The 18,652-nt window shown below is 38.9% G+C and overlaps 1 protein-coding gene across 1 annotated transcript in view; it reads right to left on the bottom strand.

Moving 5' to 3' along the window:
* Positions 1 to 1,493: 1,493 nt before the first annotated feature.
* LOC109491272 (metalloproteinase inhibitor 1-like) overlaps positions 1,494 to 18,652 on the bottom strand; it is a 30,458-nt gene continuing 13,299 nt past the window's right edge. The window contains exons 2-4 of the mRNA XM_034639041.1: positions 2,415 to 2,529; positions 2,036 to 2,157; positions 1,494 to 1,748 (exon numbers count right to left, since the gene is read on the bottom strand). Coding sequence (XP_034494932.1) covers positions 1,494 to 1,748; positions 2,036 to 2,157; positions 2,415 to 2,529 — 492 coding nt within the window. The remainder of the gene's footprint in view (positions 1,749 to 2,035; positions 2,158 to 2,414; positions 2,530 to 18,652) is intronic.

Raw genomic sequence — 18,652 nt, 5'->3', positions numbered from 1 at the left:
ACCAGGGACACCTGGGTGGTGCAGTCAGTGGGCTTCTGACTCTTGGTTTTGCCTCAGGTTGTGATCTCAGGGTCATGAGATTGAGCTCCACTCCACGTAGTGCTCTGTGCTTAGCGCAGAATCTGCTTGAGATTCTCTATCCCTCTCCCTCTGCCCCTCCCACTATGCTCACTCTCTCAAATCAATCAATCAATCTTAAAAAAAAAGTTGTTGTCACAGACCAGAATAATTTCTGCAGTATCCTGGATTAGATTCTGGCACAAAAAGGGGGAAAAGTTGTAGAAATCTGAATGAAGTGTCATTTAGTTAATAGTACTGTACTCACATTAATTTCTTGGCATTAACAAATGTATCACTGTTGCAAAAGATGTTATCATTAGAGCAAACTAGGTAAAGGGTGTATGTGAATATTTTGTAACATCTTGGCACTTTTTTTTTTTTTGTAAATCCAAAATGGTTCCAAAATTTAAAATAAATAAGTAAAATAAAACCATGTAATTAAATCAAATTAAAAATTAAATAAAACAGAGAAGACACTCTTTCTGGAAGGACTCTGAGGAATTTTTAAGTTAATAACTTATGTTCAAAGGAAAACTTCAACCAATTCCCCCAAACATTCATTATTCAGACCTAATTTTTTTAAAAAAGACTATTTCTTTGAGAGAGAGAGAGAGAAAGAGAGGGAGGGAGAGAAAGAGAGCATGAGCCAGGGGACAGGCAGAGGGAGAGGGGACAAGTAGACTCCCCATTGAGCAGGGAACCAACTAGGGGCTTGATCCCATGACCCCAGGATCATGACCTGAGTGGAAGGCAGATGCTTAACTTATTGAGACAACCAGGTGCCCATGTTCAGACCTAATTTCTACCATGAAGCGGTAAATCCTCTATAATATCAATCTATGTTTGCATCTTATATTTTTATAGTGTTTATGGTACTTTGTTTTATTTTGGGGGGAAGATATTTTATTTTAAAGTAGTGGAATTTATCAATTTTCCTTCATATACTCCCCTTTCTGTTCTTACAAAAGTTTAAAATAAGTTTTCCATTTTATTTTCAGAACTTTAATATGACAAGGAATGATTTTTATATTTGCAAGAGAGTCTTGAGTCTGTGGGAACAAGGAACATTCTTTCTCCTGTGATTTTTGGTTCTGCAAATCATCTGGGGAAGGCTATGTCAGGTGGAGTCTGAATCTAGCCCTATATTTTGGGCCCAGGGCTCTTGCTTTAACAGGATGAGGAAATGTCAGGAACTGTAGAATGAGAAAAATCAGGGTCTTGCATGAGGTTTCTGAAAGAATAAGAAATAGAACACGACTGAAGAACTGAGAAGATCAAGGCAATTTGTCACCAGGGTGGGGTTTATCAATTTGGGCTTTATTTTTATAAGTTTTATTGATGCATACACTACTTACAGAAAGTATAACAAAACTGAAGTGTACAATTGAAAGGAGGTGTAAAAAAGTAACTCCATTCTGTTAACATCAGCCAGGTTAGGAAACACTATTAGAGCCCTGATACATCATTTTGGTCTGAGTGAAGAGAGAGGCCGCTGGAGTTGGGGTTTGGTATTGATAGTTCTTCTGGATACGGGTCCATTCGCAAGACCCAACCATGGAGGGGACACACATGGAGTACGAGGAAAGGTTTCCCTCCCATATTTCGTAGTCACAGTTCTTTTGTTTCCATACACACTCTCCGAAGTCAGGTTGAGGGCAGTTATGCCTGCAGATGAGGCAGGGCTGAATCTAGGGGTGGAGGGAGATATAGGATTGCTCAGCTCTTGTCTATACCCTCTATCCTGGACAGAGAAGAACAAGAGGGGTCTGGGCACAAGGAGAAGCTGAAGGGAAGAATGAAGGAGGCGAGGACAGGACAGAAACAGTGAGAAGAGGTCAGGGCCAAATGGAAGGAAGGTGAAGGAGCAGGGATCATCCAGAAAGGGAGACTGCAAGGGAGAAAGATCTGTTAACAAGGACATGGGACAAGAGCAGTGCCTGGGCTGCAGAGAAAAACCACTTAGGTGGCTACTCACTTCACATTTGCATCCTGTTCTGTACACTGCCTCGAAACCTAGCTTCTGCTCTCTGGTGAGCCGGTACCAGAAATAGACCAGATGGCATCTTGTGAAGTGCAACATCCCCCGCTTCAGATAGCCTGCAGTGATGGGTGAGCACGGCCTGAGTTAGCACAGCAGGCATGCAGGTCCTCTGCGAATTAAGCCCAGAGGGTCTGAAACTCCTGAGGCTGGTAGAGTCAGCCATGAATGAGGGTCCAACATTTCCCCAGGAAGAGTGTGTCAGATCATGGAGAAGGGGCCCGTGGTCCTTGGTGGTGCTGGCTGCAGAAGTCAGGGGGTTCTTTCAGGGGGTGGTAGCAAGGCCGAGGGGCTCTATGTGGACAGGGATGCTCACCTGCAATAAGTAATAGTGATTGTTGGCTGGTCCTCACCCTGTAACCACAGGCCCCCCAACTGATAGGTGAGTAGATCTCATGGATTCTTGGGGTACCCTGGGGAGCCTTGAGTACCTGTGATGGGAGACAAAGAGGGGCTATGACCTTAAGTTTTCATAGAAGCTGCTAGGCTCCGGAGACCACCTAACTCAGCAAGAGCAAATTGGACGGTCTTGTTTATTTTGATGAAAGAAGGTAAGAAGAAAGAAGGTACTGAGTTTACCTTAATGACATTCACTCTGAAACCTCGTTTTGTCCTGGTGTTGTTTGCTGGTCCTAGTATATCAGCTAATATGACTGGGAGGAGGAAGAAATGGGTCAGAGGCCCCTAGGTTCACTGATTTAGGATTTCCCCATCCAAAGTCTCATGGAGACATTGCTCAGATCACCAGAGCTACCCCAGGGTGAGAACTCCTTGGTGGAGAGTTCTCTGGTGTCTCCCTAGACTCACCAACGTCCGACATACAGTAATATGTCTGAGGGTGCTGAATTTTACAGCGACAAGCATTGTAAGGTGTTGACAGGGTCAGGAGCAAAGGAAAGGCCAGCAAGAATGCAGGATCCATGGTGGGTCCTACAGGACATAGGGCATGAATTACAGCACGAACTTCTTCTAACCCAGCTCCCCCATCCACCTCTAGACAGAAACTGGGATGACTGTGGATGACTGTCTACCTCCCTTAATGTTTAAGGACCTGAGAAAGTTTGGGTCCGGTTCCCATGATCTCGTGGACCAGATGCATGAAGTCTATGCCCTGCATCTAAAATGCCTTACCTCTGTCAGTCCAAGCCGAGGGGTACCACAGCTTCTGCGGCAAACCTAGCACCAGGAAGGATAAATAGCCATCTGCATTGCCTTTTTGCCCTGGGGCATATCCACCAGGGAGGAACAATTTGATTACTGGGTGTACTAGTTAGTTAGAAATCATTTTTCTTTCATCTGCATTTTTCATCTTTCAGGCGTATCAACCAGGATGATACAGTGTGATTACTGGGTGCACCTGTCACTTGGAATCGCTTTCTGTGTGGTTATTCAAACAGCCACCAAACTGACCCATTCCTAGATAGTATTTTGGGCTGAGCTGTGTCCCTCTAAAATTTCCATGTTGAAGTCCTAACCACAGGCCCTCAGAATGTGACTGTATTTACAGACAGGTCTTTAAAGAGGGAATTAAATAAAATGAGGTCTCTAATCTGATATGATTGGTATCTTTATAAAAAGAGATCAGGACACAGACACACATAGAAGGAAGACCATGTGAAGACAAAAGCAGAGGGTGGCCATCTATAAATGAAGGAGATAACTCTCAGAATAAAACAGCCCTGCTGCCTCCCTCATCTCTGACTTCTATGCTCCAGAACTGTGAGGAAATAAGTTTCTGTCATTCAAACCAGTCTGTGGTACTTTGTCATGGCAGCCCTAGAAAACCAACAGACTCCTTTGTTTTATTACTCAAAAGTATATTTGGGGCTTTCTACAACTTAAATTTGCCTTAGGATTTTGAGAAAACAAAATCACCTGCAACACCAAATCTACCAAACCAAATTCACTCAGTCATTAACTTCTATTCCTTTCCCACAGCTCTATTCTCTGCTACCCACCCCCACACTTCCACGCACTGTGCTGAGGTTCATCCTCCTATTGCTCTTTTAATTGAAACACCTGTAAGCACAGAACCAGCACATCTACTGTGGCACACGACATACAGCTTTTGTCGTCCTGCCATTTCTAATCTAGGGCATACTCTATGATGACACCATAGTAGCATATATTCCTTATTCTCTATACAGTTGTGAAATACTCTGTGTTGCAAGGCCCTGGATTACCCAATAATTTCCTAATTATTGGTTCTTTCAACAGTTTTCTGCTGAAATACATCTTTTCTTATATTTAAAAATGTGTCTTTATTTTCAAAGTTTTTTTCATTTTTATTTTTTAAGTTTTTATTTTAGTCACCCGGTGCTCATCACAAGCGTACTACTTACTCCCCATCTCCAATTTCACCCATCCCCCCACCCCCCCCTTCTGGTAACCATCAGTTTGTTCTCTAGGGTTAAGAGTCTGTTTCTTGGTTTGTTTCTCTTCCCCCCGCTCCTTTGCTCACTTGTTTTGTTTCTTAAATTCTACATATGAGTGAAATATATGGTATTTGTCTTTCTCTGACTTATTTTGCTTAGCATTTTACTCTCTACTCCATCCATGTTGTTGCAAATGGCAAGATTTCATTCTTGGTTGTGGCTGAATAATATTCAATTGTGTGTGTGTGTGTGTGTGAGAGAGAGAGAGAGAGAGAGAGAGAGAGAGAGAGAGAGAGAGATGTCCTCTTTATCCATTCAACTGATGGATACATGGGCTGCTTCTGTTACCTTGGCGATTGTAAATAATGCTGCTATACACAGGGGTGCATGTATCCCTCTGAATTAGTGTTTCTGTATTTCATGGGTAAATACCTAATAGTGCAATTGGTTTGTAGGGTACGTCTATCTTTAACTTTTTGAGGAACCTTCATACTGTCTTCCACAGTGGCTGCTCCAGTTTGCATTCCCACCAACAGCCCAAGAGCGTTTCTCCTCTTTCTCCACGTCCTCGTCAACACCTGTTGTTTCTGTGTTGTTGATTTTAGCCATTCTGACAGGTGTGAGGTGATACCTCATTGTAGTTTTGATTCACATTTCCCTGATGATAAGCGATGATGAGCATCTTTCCATGTGTCTGTCGGCCATCTATATGTCTTCTTTGGAGAAATGTTTGTTTGTCTTCTGCCCCTATTTTTTAATTGGATTATTTGATTTTGGGGTGTTGAGTTTGATAAGTTCTTTACATATTTTGGATACTATACCTTTATCAGATATGTTGTTTGCAAGTATCTTCTCCCATTCCATAGGCTGCCTTTTACTTTCATTGATTGTTTCTTTTGCTGTGCAGAAGCTTTTTATTTTGTTGTAGTCCCAGTAGTTTATTTGCTTTTGTTTCCCTTGCCTCAGGAGACCTATCTAGAAAGATGTTGTTATGGCCAATGTCAGAGAAATTATGGCTTGTGCTCTCTTCTAGGACTTTTACACTGTCACATTTAGGTTGTTAATCCATTTTGAATTCGTTTTTGTGTCTGGTGTATACAAGTGGTCCAGTTTCATTCTTTTGCATGTTGCTCTCCAGTTTTCCCAATACCATTTGTGAAGAGACTGTCTTTTCCCCACTGTATATTTCTTCTTGCTTTGTAGAAGATTAACTGACCATATAACTGTGGGTTTATTTCTGGATTTTCTATTCTGTTCCGTTGATCTATGTGCCTGTTTTTGTGCCAGTACCATACTGTTTTGATTACTAAAGCTTTGTAATATAACCTGACATCCGGAATTGTGATACCTCCAACTGTGCTTTTCTTTTTCAACACTGGTTTGGCTATTCTGGGTCTTCTATGGCTCCCTAAAAATTTCAGGACTGTTTGTTCTAGTTTTGTGAAAAACGGTGTTAGTATTTTAATAGGGATTGCATTAAATGTGTAGATTGCTTTGGATAATTCAGACATAAAAATGTGTCTTTACAAGCGATTTCTATAGGATTGCAGTAAGGGCCCTTTGCACTCTTTTTCTGTGACTTGTCCATATCATCCTATTTTTCCTACAGGGTTATTACTGTTTCTCTACTTTTAGAAACTGTATATTAAACATATTAACTCTTCATGGTATAATTGTAATTATTTTTCTCATAAAACATTTTATTCCTCAAGTTAAAAAATATATAATCAGTTTAACAATATTTTGATTAACTGCATCTGGAATTTGAGTCATAGTTAGCAAAGGCTTCCACTACTAACAGGCATTAAAAGATTTTACCACGGTTCTTTCCATCATTTCACTTTCTATACTTAGATCTCTAACCCATTTGGGATTTCTCTTAGTATGAGTATGATGCGTGAACACAATTTTATTTTTGTCCTTACGGCTATCTAATTAACTCAATATTCCATTACAAAGGTGTCTTTTTCCATACTTAACTGAGATGTCACCTTTATCATATACTAAATTTGCACACGCATTTGAGACTATATAATGATTTTCTATTCAATTTGTCCCTTCCTTCATCAGTACCACATTACAGAGATTTTAATACATAACTCAATATGTTCTAGATATTTTAATATTTTTCTAGAGAAGAATTTTTTCCTTGTAATTTTTTGCTTTTTCCAATGCGAGAGGTTGCCCCCAGGTTTGATCTCATGATGTCTTTCCAGCTTCCAAGCTGGCAACGGCAAGTCAAGCCTTTCTCCCATCACAATGTCTGACACTGACTTTTCTGCCTTCTTTCCCCACATTTAAAGGATCTTTGTGATTACACTAGCTCCACTCTGGTAAGCCAGGATAATCTCTTTATTTTTAAGCAAGCTGATTAACAAACTTAATTCTATTTGTGTCATTAATTCTCCTTTGGCATTTAATATAACATTTACAGGTTCCAAGTATCAGATGTGGTTCTTTTTGGAGGGGCATTATATTGACTACCTAGGGGTCTCTCCCTCTCTCTCTCTCTCTCACACACACACATGCATTTTCCTACCCAGGGATATAGAAAATCCGAGCTCCACCAGACACACCATCTTTTTATGCTTTGTGAGGCTCTTCATTGGACTATCACCTCCAGGCAAATGCAACCACACTGCTGTATTTCAAGTTAATCGTTTTATTTTTCAACTTTATTGCATGAAATATTCACTATTTTCTTTTGTCTGGCTTCTTTTTCTTCCTTATAGTGTCTTCTGAATAACAAACATTTTGTTTTAATTATTTTTTAAACCCTTCATGGTTTTTTGTTTTTGTTTTCATTTTGGTTTTGTTTTGTTGTTGTTGCTGTTCTAATACAGGAATTATTTGTCTGTGCCAACGTTGCAAAAGTGTTTCGTTTTCCTCTAGAAGTTGTAGGCAGAATCTTTTACACTTAGGTCTGTGATCCATTTCAAGGTAATGTTTGTGTGTAGTCGGGGGACAGAATAAAAGTTAATTATTTTCCATATAACATCAATTGTTCTGGCATAATCTCTTGAAAAGACCCATTTTCTCTACTGTATTACCCTGGGCTCTTTGTTGAAAATCAGCTCCCTCTAAATGTGTGAGTTTGTCTCTAGATATTTTCTTCCAGTACCTACATAAGGATTCTCATGCTAATACCATATTTTGTTACTGTAGCTTTATGATATACTTGAAATTTTGTAGTGTTATTCTTTCAAATGCATTCTTTTTCAAAGCCACCTTGGCTATTTCCACTGCATGTAGAGCCCACTGCATATACAATTTAGATACTGCTTGACGGTATCTACAAAAATGCCTGCTAGGCTTTTGATTGGAATTGATCTGAATCTAGAGATGATTTTAAGGAAAACTGACACCAATATTGAGCCTTTCAAACCATAAGCATCTCTCTCTACTTATACCATTTTAAATTTCTCTCTATAATCTTTTGTAGTGTTAAGAGTCTGGCACATATTTTGTTAAATTTCTTTTTACCCTATTATAGTAGATATTAATTTTTAATTTCAATTTGTAATTGTTCCTGTCATATAAAAATGAGTACAAGTGAATTTTGTACATTGTTCTTATCCCTGCAACATAGCTAAATTCACTTATCGGTTATAGTAGCTTTTCTTTAGATTTCTTTAGAAATTTTAAATACAAGGTTATGTCATCCATGAATAAAGACTATTTTTCTTATTCCTTTCTAATCAATGTGATTTTTATTCCTTTGCATTGCCTTATACAGTAACTAGAACTTTTGTTACAACGAAGACTAGTAGGGATAAGAACAGAAATCTTTACCCTGTTGCTGATGTTGAGAAATCATTCAGTCTTTCACCACTAAGTATGAAGTATGTTGAAAAGTGTTATAACACATTCTTTAACAGGTTAACAAATGTTCTCTTCTATTGCTATGCTGCTGAGAGGTATTATCAAGAATAATTGTTGAATTTTCCTATTTTTCTGCATCTACTTATACAGTTAAATAAATTCTAACTATTTACTTGGTTAATGTAGTAAACTACATTATTTGGTTTTCATAAGGATAAATCAACTTTTTTACATTGCTGGATTTGGTTTACTAATATTTTCTTGTGGAATTTGTGTATATGCCCTGAGAAATACTGATGTTACAGGGTGTGTGTGTCTGTGTGTATTTGTATTTTCTTTGATTTTAGTGTTATAATTTCTCACTGATAAAATGACTTAAGAAAAGACTTATTTCTCTTCTTTTTTTCTTAAAGACTTTGTAAACGAATGTATTATTTTTGCCTTAAAAGTTTGTTAGGTTAACCAGGAAAGCAAAGTTTATTTGGATTGTAAGAAAAATTCAGTAAACAAAGTCAATTTCTTTCACCAATACAATGGTATTGAAATTTTTGTTTTTTTTTTCTCAAAGATTTTATTTATTTATTAGAGAGAGAGAGAGAGTGAGAGCACTAGAGCGGGGGGAGGGACACAAGGACAAGCAGACCCCCTGTTTAGCAGGGAGCCTTATGTGGGGCTCAATCCCAGGACCCTGAGATCATGACCTGAGCTGAAGGCAGATGCTTAAACTGGGCCACCCAGGCACCCTTATTTGTGGTTGTGTATATTTTGGAAATTTTTATCTTTCAGGAAATTTGTCCAATTTACCTAAACTTACAAATTTATTGGCATAAAGTTCTTCATAATCTTCTGTAATTTTATTTTTATTTCTGTAAGATCTGTAGTGATGTCCTTTTATCATTCCAGATAATAGTAATCTGCACACTTTCTCATTTTTCCTTGATAATGTACCCACTGAGTTGTCAATCTGATTGCCCTTTTAAAAAGACAACTTTCTGGTTTAATCAATATTCTCCATTTTTTTACTGATTCCCATTAATCTTCTGAAAGAGGGGAAGAAGAGACCCTATTCTGATCTTTCCAACTTATCTTAGAAATAGTGCTCCTTCTTGCTTGGTCAGTTTGTGTATAAGACCTGGTAGATGGGGATGCGGAGAACGCCTCTCACAGTAAAGAGAGAGCAGGAGCATTAACAGGCATTTGCTGTGCACTCATATGTTAGCTGCCGGCGATAGTAACATTAATAAGGGAAGGCTGACTTTATGCTTCTTCAACTTTGTAGCATCTTTCAATTCTCATTATGGCAATGTGAGATTGCCCAGTGGCTTTTCGTTGGTCTGTTTGTTTATTTTTTAAGATTTATTTGAGAGAGAAAGAGAGAGAGGGAGAGAGAATGTGTGCAAGCCAGGGCAGGAGCAGAGGGAGAGGAAGAGAGCAGACTCCCTGATGAGGCAGATCCCTGAGATGAGGACCTGAGCTGAAATCAAGAATCAGACGCTTAACCAACTGAGCCACTCAGGCACCCAGAGATTGCCCCGTGTTTTAAGTGTTACTCTTGACTCACCTAATAATCGGGTCTTAAATCACCTTATAGGCATTACAAATATTATCTAAACAAAGTCAATCATTGCTTATTCCCATTTACCATGTTATCTTGGGTCAAAAATGAACAGGGACATAGGCTGGGCAATATACTTCAACTTGTCACTGTAGCATCTCATGTTTCACCCACTAGTTTGAATATCTAGAACTAGTTTTAGTTTCACCATGAAATTGCTTTATGATAAGGAACTCTTTGATTCAGTTCTTTTCTAAAAAATTAAGAATGATGTGCTACATTTTTTTTCCTACAGTGGAAATATATGTTTCATAGCTATTAGATATAGAGCAAAATGAAATCTTTGTTAACAGTCAGTAAAGCTGGTTTTGAACAGCTAAGCTCGACTTTGAGCTGGGAAACTCAGAACTTGACCATTTTGCAATTATTTCACTTAGACAAGAGCAATGAGTCTTGAGGAAAGGCAAAAGTACTAATTAATACATTAAAAGGTGTAGAGTTTAAGATGTTTAAAATGTCTGACAAAAAAAGTTTGGTAGAATAATTAAAAGAAAAGTATGAAGGAGAGATGAAGGATGTTTTGAATTTATTTCTAATTTTTAATTTTACATTTGTTTCACTGACTATAAGAATAGTGTCCATATGTCATTCCTTGATTCAAGTGTTACTTAAACAGTCTTTGTTACAAAGACAGTCTTTGACTTTAAGGACTCCAAGTTAATAGAAGGTGTGGGTGGTAGGTGGCTGGGAAATGTATCATAATAGTGTGACAAGTGCATTAGGACACATAAGAGATACCTTATATGGCCTTGAGGGGTAGGACAGAGCATGGAGGAATTTATTCTAAGCTTGAAATTCAGGGAAACATGCAAAGAATAGTAAGAGAACAGGAGTTTTAATAGTTAATCAATACATTTTGGTGAAATCAGCTCTAGAATGGAAGATAAAATTGACCTGCTGGTGACAACGAACCAGTCTCCCCATTGCTATAAGATAAAAAGAGCAAGCGAAAAAAAATTAAGGTATTATTTCTTTATAAAAGATTTTTTTTTAAATTATGAAAGACATAAAAAGGAAATCAAAGACACAGAAGGTGAAAAGATTTTGTGGGTCAAGATAACAGGGACACATGACCATAACAACCAAGAACAAGTATAAATAACTTTTAAGAATAATTAACATCTAAAACTTAGAAATAAAGGAAAAGATGACAACATACCCTTTTTAAAGTCATACTAGGTCATCATTAAAAGGTCTCATCCAAGGATTATTTAATTATCTCAGAGGATGCATCTGTGTTTGACTTTGTTCTTTATTATTTGATGGGAGCACTAACAGTATGATTTTATATGTTCAGTTGTAGATTTCTGTCTGATCAGAAATCTAAACTCCAAAGGTTTCAGGTTATGGTCCTAAAGGGCATTAACCAGTTTTGTATCTATTAGCAAATTCACTTCAGCATTCCTTTGAATGACTCTAAATTTCTGTTCCTTGAATTCTGCTTTATATCATTTGATTGATTCCTTCATTTATTAAGAAAGTGAACTGAATTCTCGGCATGTCCTTATCATATGTTTATATAAGTTCTGTTTTTAACTTTTTGAAATTATCCCTCAATGAAAGTCATTACTTTACTGCTAAAGTTCAACAGGAATACTGATATTGTCAGACATTATTTAATAATAGACAACTCAGAGCCCCTGTTAGAGCAACGTGAAAACCTCATTTGCTAGTGGCTTATAAACTGGACCAAAAATCTAAAGTTCTCAGTGGGTTCCACCCCAAAGATAAGGACCTAGAGATAAAATGGTCTACCATCACATCAAGATGAAATCTTATTAAGTGAAAAATCCATTATTTTGTTCTAGCACTATTTTTATATGTTCACACAGACAAATTTGAAAGGATCATTACCATATCTCACAGCAGAAAGGTATAAAATGATAAGGGACTTTCATTTCCCACTTTATACAACTGTTATCATTTAAATATTTGAAAATGAGCATCTATCAACTTTAATAAAATAAAATTAAAACAATAAAAATATCCCACATTGAAAAATGGCAATTTCATATCATTTATGTTAACTATTCCTACTGTAACCCTTTGCAAGCATCATGGATAATTTGGAATGGAATATCCTGCTTAAATGTTTTCTTCCATTGGTTGAATATTTAAAGCCCTATAACAATACCGCTACCAGTAGCAACTTCCCCTTCCCCTGTGCTCCCCCCCTCAGCCCCATAAGAATTGCTATTCATGGAACCAATACTGTGTATCATGTACAGGAGATATGCGAGATATATTATCTCATTTAAATCTCAGCACTCCTTTAGAATGGATATAACCATCCTATTTTAGAGATAAGGTAAACAGAAACTTAGAAAGGTTAAATCATTTAGTCAAGACACATTGGAATCTGCATCTCTAGACTTCATGGCATCCAATTCCAAGCCTTATCCACCATTCCACACCAGCTCTGCTCTACTCTAGTGCTCATATTAAAATGCAAAAACATGAGCAATTCTCAGAACTGCCAGGTTAGAATGCAAGGCCACAATCATCTTGTTATTCCTTTGGATAAACACAATCTGGTCACCAAAAACTCAGAAGATGTAAATTGCCTAATAGTGATGGGTGGGTGCCTCCATTTTCATAGGCCCCTGGATCCCAGATCTGTTTCCCTGTGGAAGTAATGAAGCCACTCAGCATCATCACTCTTCAAAGAATTAGAAAACAAGGAGCACAAAATCATTTCCAAGTCACCTGCTGCCAGTTAAATAAGATTTGAATGGATTTTCTAATGTTTCAAAGTACTTCCTTGCAGACAGCTAAGAAATTCATAAAACCAGCCATGAGAGTTATATTGCCTGTAAGAGTAAACAGTTATGATAGAGGAGTAACTGCTTACACCCAGAGAGCCTTTTAAGAGGAGACTGATAAGAGTTTATATATCTCAGACAGAGGGAAAAGGCCCCTTTGATCATTCTCATGCAAATCCCCAATAGCTGACAGAAAGCTGCTTCAGGTTGTGCCATATTTTCTTTTTAAAATGCATATGGAACAACTAGCTTAGAAGTAACACTTTCCTTTTGAAGATATTTTTTTTCTTAAATTGGAAACAATTACGGGAGTTAGACTCTTCCTCTTTTTAAGTAGAAATTTTCTTTGTTAACTTTTTCTCTGAAAAAATTCCTTTAGAGGTACAGGCACAAAACAATGCAATTAGCTTCTGGATGTGTTTATCAGAATGGCTCAAAGTTCCCTCTTCTTTTTCTCCATCTTGTATGTAATCAGAAAAAGAGGCACAAAACATCACCAGCTGCCTCATTTCCTATTCCCTGGATTTTAATAGACACACCAAACGGTCTCCTGATTCAGCTGAAGGAAGGTAGAAAGTTGCAATTAGGAACCCCTTTTTTGGTTTAATTTTCTGTGACCTCTTTCTCTGAGCAAAATCCCTTCCTGGTATCCTCTGCTTCTCCGGTCATTGTGATGGGTCTTGGGTTTTCAGGTGAGGTGGGGTCCCTTTGTTGAAACAGAAGGAGAGATGAAGGATGGTTTCCCTTGAGTGAAACCAGTTGTTTCACTCTGGTGCTCCAATTCTTTGAAACAGTGATATAATTCTGCATAATATAGTGGTATTGTCAAATTAGGCAGGGAGGCACGAGCACCTGCCTCAAGCTCCTCTCCCAGCCTACCCCACTCCTTCCCTCTCTTCCACCTACATCTTCAAGATACAGTGTTCGTGCTAGCACTTCCACTGACAGCCTATCATTCCCACTGCAAGACATCACAGAACTTCCTGGAATTTTTGATAAACATAAGCATCAGGCCCACAGAAGACACTGGGACTTAACAGTTCTGTAATTATTTTTGGATAATTCAGCTTTCATTTATTTCTTCATTAATTGAGCACATAGTCGTTGAGGGCTTTGGGGGGATAGATGGAAGATGAAGAGCACACAGTCCATGTCTTCAAGGACCTGCCAGATTCCTGGTGATGGTAGACACCAACGTTGGGATGGTAGTCAACAACCTCTGAGGCTCAGTTGGATAATTCTCCTCAAATCCAAATTGTTCCAAACTGAACTTTGTTTCCTTTCTCCCAACTCATTTCTTCTCCTAGTTAATGGTAATAGTAGTTAGTCCCAAAGTGACTCAGGTCTGTCCTCGTGAGGTTTCACTTTCCTCTGGCTTCTCCCCCAACCTTTAACAACCAAGTCAGCACCCCCAGAACCCCATGAGCACTTCTGGCCTTCACCTACACTGTCCCTTCAGCCTGAATATTCTCCTTCAGGCTGGTAAAATTGCGAAGAAAAAGTCTATGAGGACTTGTGCCAAATGTATGGAAAGTTTGCATGGGGCTGATATGACTTATGAATTATTATTATTGTTGGTGTCCTTATTATTGATTCAAAAGGCAGAAAACCCAATTCAAGCTGCCTTAAATAATAAATGTGCTTTGTTGGTTAATTGAAGAGAAAGGAAGGACTAGTTTCAGGTGAGACTTGGTCCAGGGCTCCAATGATCTGACCAGGATTCAATTTCTTTCTCCATTTCTTGCTCTTCTTTGTTAGAGCTCACAAGTTTCTAGCAGTTTCTTTCCTCTTGGTCCAAGATGGCTTCAGCAGTTTCTTTGGCTATATATGTCCTGCTTATGTCCAAAAGGGTCAAAAGGAGTCTATCTCTCAGAAGTCTCTCCATAAATCTCATTGACTTGGGTTGGATCATGGGTCCACCCCTGAACCACTGTGGCCAGAAGAAGGGTCATTTAGAGTGGCCTAATCAATAAAGATTTACTCTGGCCTTGGAAGTGAAGTCAAGGCTACTAAACCCATAGCAGGGAATACTATCCCGAATAAAATCCAGGGTGCTGCAGCTGGTGGGAGGTAGGAATGCTGAGGAAATGATAAACAAATGTCCCTTCTAGGGTCCAAAGAATGCTTTGATGGCAAAATGTAGGTTTGGACTCAATAACAGCAGCAATGGGAAGACAGTGGGACCTTCAGAGTTGATTATTTTCAGATTCCTCTTTCTTAATCATTGAATAAAATAATGATGAAGGGAAAGGAGAGATTTTAGAAGTGGGTAAAATGTTAAAAATTATATGGTAGTCCTTTTTGGAAGGGATTAAGCCAGTGCTGTGTGCGGCAAATGGAAAAGTCTAGGTTAAGTAAATCCAACACATGAATAAATAACTGTGTATTGCTGGTGTGATTAGCTGTTCTAGCATTCATCAAGAAATATCTGAGTATTAAAAACAAGCCACCTGCTCATTGCTCTTTGCATTTTACTTACAGACTTTAAATGATTCAGTAATTCATACGGTCTTCACACAGCAACTAAATAGGAAGAGCTTCCCCAAGAGAAAGATGATGTCATCTTTACATTACACTTACCCCACCTTATCACTGAGCTGTTCCAAGGAATGGTAAATCAGTAAATTGTCTAAATGTTATACTTTCTCCTCGATTTAGTTTTATTAATGAAGTACAGATACGTTTTAAACAAATATTTGCAATCTGAGAGACACTAGAACACCAAATTATTAGAGCTAGCAAGAACCAGTCAGTGTGACCCATCTGATAGATGAGAAGGTGGGTTGGGAGAGAGAAGTGGCAGGCCTGAGCCCACGTAAAGAACAGACGGCTAAGGTAACTGGTCTTTGGATAGCCAGTCTGGGGCTCAAACCTCCCTGAAGACCAGGCCTTTGTGTTTCTTTCCACCTCATGTAGGGTCTCAGCCCCTGGAAAGAGTAAGCTGAAGAAGATGCCTGGCAACTGCTACTGCTTTAAGGGCCTTTATTAAAGTATAACGGATACATAAATCCTGCACATATTAAACGTCTAAGATTTGATGAGTTTGGACATGGATGCACACCTGTGAAATCATGATAATCAAACTCATAGAAGCCAGGGAGATTCTTGTGCATATCCAGGGTGGGACGACGCCTTTTTTGCTCACATAAAGGCAACTGTCCTCAAAAGTTGACCACTAGATGGCAGAAAAAATCCACGTACCTAATACGGAGGCACCTGTTCTTAAGATTTTGGAGCTCTGAGCATCTCTGAGGCGACTAGCTCATCTGCCTGGTGACTATGGGGGAATTAGGGATCCGCCCACCACCATGTCAATTCTTCGAATCCGTACCTCTCTCAAAAGTCTATTGGTTAAACTCATCTTTCTTTTCATTAAAATATATTAGAAAGAAATGATCTACGTTGAAAACTATTTTAGAAAAGGCTTGAATAACCATTAGGTAGTCTTTCCTATTTCTTACTAGAATTTTCTGCATTACGGAAGAGATTATTTGACAATCCAGAGTGATGAATTGCTAATGGCTACAGTGGCATCAAATATTTTTAGGCAAAGAGGAGCTCATCAGCCTCTGGAATCAAGTCAACAGAGGCCGCCAGATACTTCTAGTAATAATACCAGAAACTCATATTTGTTTAGCACCTACCATGTGCCAGGCACTGTGCTAAGCACTCTATATTGGTAAATTTAATATTCACAATAATCATGAAGCAATACATATCAAATCTGTTTTACAGAAAAGTATACAGAGGTCCAGAGAGTTTAATTAATTTGCTAAAGGTCATATAATTTAAAAAATGTAACTTAAAAAGTGTACTTAGACTGCACAGAATTAACAATGTGGTGCTTGATGTTAGCATCATTTAGGGTTTTATAAATCCAGATGAAAAGTAATTGCTCCTTTGGCCCTGTGACTCATGTAGTAAAAACATCTCATAACTGGAACACTGGAAAAACTGGATCTGGAAAACAGTTTAAGCTGTGTTACTCTGAGTTCCGATGAGCATAAATTTGTAAAGGGGCACTGTGAAATATCTAGGTTGCTGTTAGCAAATTAGACTAGGCCTGTTCTGATGGCCCCAGGTCACATGGCCTTCTGTGCAATGGAGTAGTTAAATCACACAACCTGGCTGTTTTGAGAGGCCAGCTCAGGTCTATCTTCCATTTTCTCCACAGGCAAAACACATCCAGCCTGATGTATTTCTTGGGTGTATAACTTGATGTTCAGGGATTTTGTCTAACAAGTCAGCACCCTTGGGACAAGAGTGAGCTTTGTTGGTGATGTGGTGTCCTGTGTCTGGAGAATGACCCCTCTACTCACTCAGCCATGTCCTAACATTCGCTGCAGTTGTTAGGATTCTTGGTACAAAGCAAGAGAACCCAACTCCAGTCAGCTTATTTAAAAAGTGGCTATAAAACCAACTTGAATATACCTCATAGCACATAGAATGGAAAGCAGCTGGACTTCAACAGGTTTGGAATTCAAAACTGGAAAGATCCTGAGACTCTTTCTCTGTCCACCTCCAGTCCCCACTTTTACTTCTCTGTACATCTTCATTACTCTTATTTCCTGCTTTCCTGAACATTTCCTGCTTCTTTGTAAAAGTCCTGGCCATCCACAGCTCTGAAATCCCTATGTTATATGTTCTGCTACACAAGAAAATCTGACTTCCGAATTTCTCACAAAAATATACGATGGGCTCATTCTGAGCCAATATTGTGCAAAGACCTTAATTTTTCTGTCTCAGGTCATAACATGCTTTGGAAGTTTTTTGTTTTGTTTTTCCATCATGATGGGGCTGTTCTTGCTCACTTGCAGATAAGGCTGTATCAGCTCTGCTAATACAACCTGTTAATTTCAAAGGACTTTATAAGTTGGCTGTAATTCACATTCTCAGAATTGGGAAAATCTGTGTCTTTCGAGATAGAAGAGTTCTTTTCTTTTTCCTTTTAACTTTTGTTTTATTTTTCCCCCCTAAAATATCGGAATGCTATTTTTCCAGGTGCCATGTGGCTCTCTGACAACACACAGGCTGCTTTAGTTGTTTTTAATGAACGTTATCGCCAGCTGCTCAGCTGTGGCAACTTTTGTTTTAATTTTTTTTTTTTTTTAATTTTGAGAGGTGGCAGAGAGCTCCTTGTAAGATATTCACGCTGAATGTCGCAGTCTGCATCACTGATGTTCTCCTGGGTACCAGGAAGTCTGTACTGCAGGGGGCGCCAGCACCCATCCTTTCTCTAAATAAAGCCTCAGGTAAAATTGTCAAGTGTCCACCACATCTGTTTGGACCCCAGTTCCCTCCCTGTGGTCCCCCTTCTCCCCTGAATGCCTGCCCTTGTGAGATGAGATGTTGGGTCTGTGGAACTTGTCCGGTTATCTAAGAATTGATAAACAGGACCCCCAAAGCTGAGGGAAAAGAGGCATCACAGTTCAACTAGAGGTAGATGCCGGATCCTCATAGAAGTGTCCAAGCTGTCTCTGCTGTCTCAGTCTCATCCCTCATCCTTTCCTGCCAGGCTTATACAAACAAAGGATTTGGAAGAGGGGCAGGGTGTGCTGTGGCTATTCCCACGTGCTCTCACCTTTTAGAGATTCTCCAAGACTGTCCTTTATGAAGGATGCAGGCTTCAGGAAGACAGAGAAGCAATCTTTTACCTGGCTGGGTGTGTCTGTTCATAAAGGAGATTGACTTGAAGAGCAGGAAAGAGAACCAGCACAAGCAGCAGGAAGGAAAGAAGACAGTGCAGTGGAACCCGGTAATCTTGGAGGGTGAAGGACATGACAGAGTCCCATGGATCAAGAAGAGTCCACTAAGAATGAGCTGGTCTTGAGTAACCTTGTTGGCTTGACCTTAAAACCAATAGTTACTATGAATTCTTTCTTATACCATAAACAAAAGTCAATTTCAGCTGGACTGTAAATCTAAATATGAGAGCTAAAACAATGATGATTTCAGTACACAATTTAGGAGACTATCCCCA

Source organism: Ailuropoda melanoleuca, chromosome 12, assembly GCF_002007445.2.
Source record: "Ailuropoda melanoleuca isolate Jingjing chromosome 12, ASM200744v2, whole genome shotgun sequence".
NCBI lineage: Eukaryota > Metazoa > Chordata > Mammalia > Carnivora > Ursidae > Ailuropoda > Ailuropoda melanoleuca.
The sequence above is the reverse complement of the archived record's forward strand: the minus strand, read 5'-3'. Positions and strand labels throughout refer to the sequence as shown.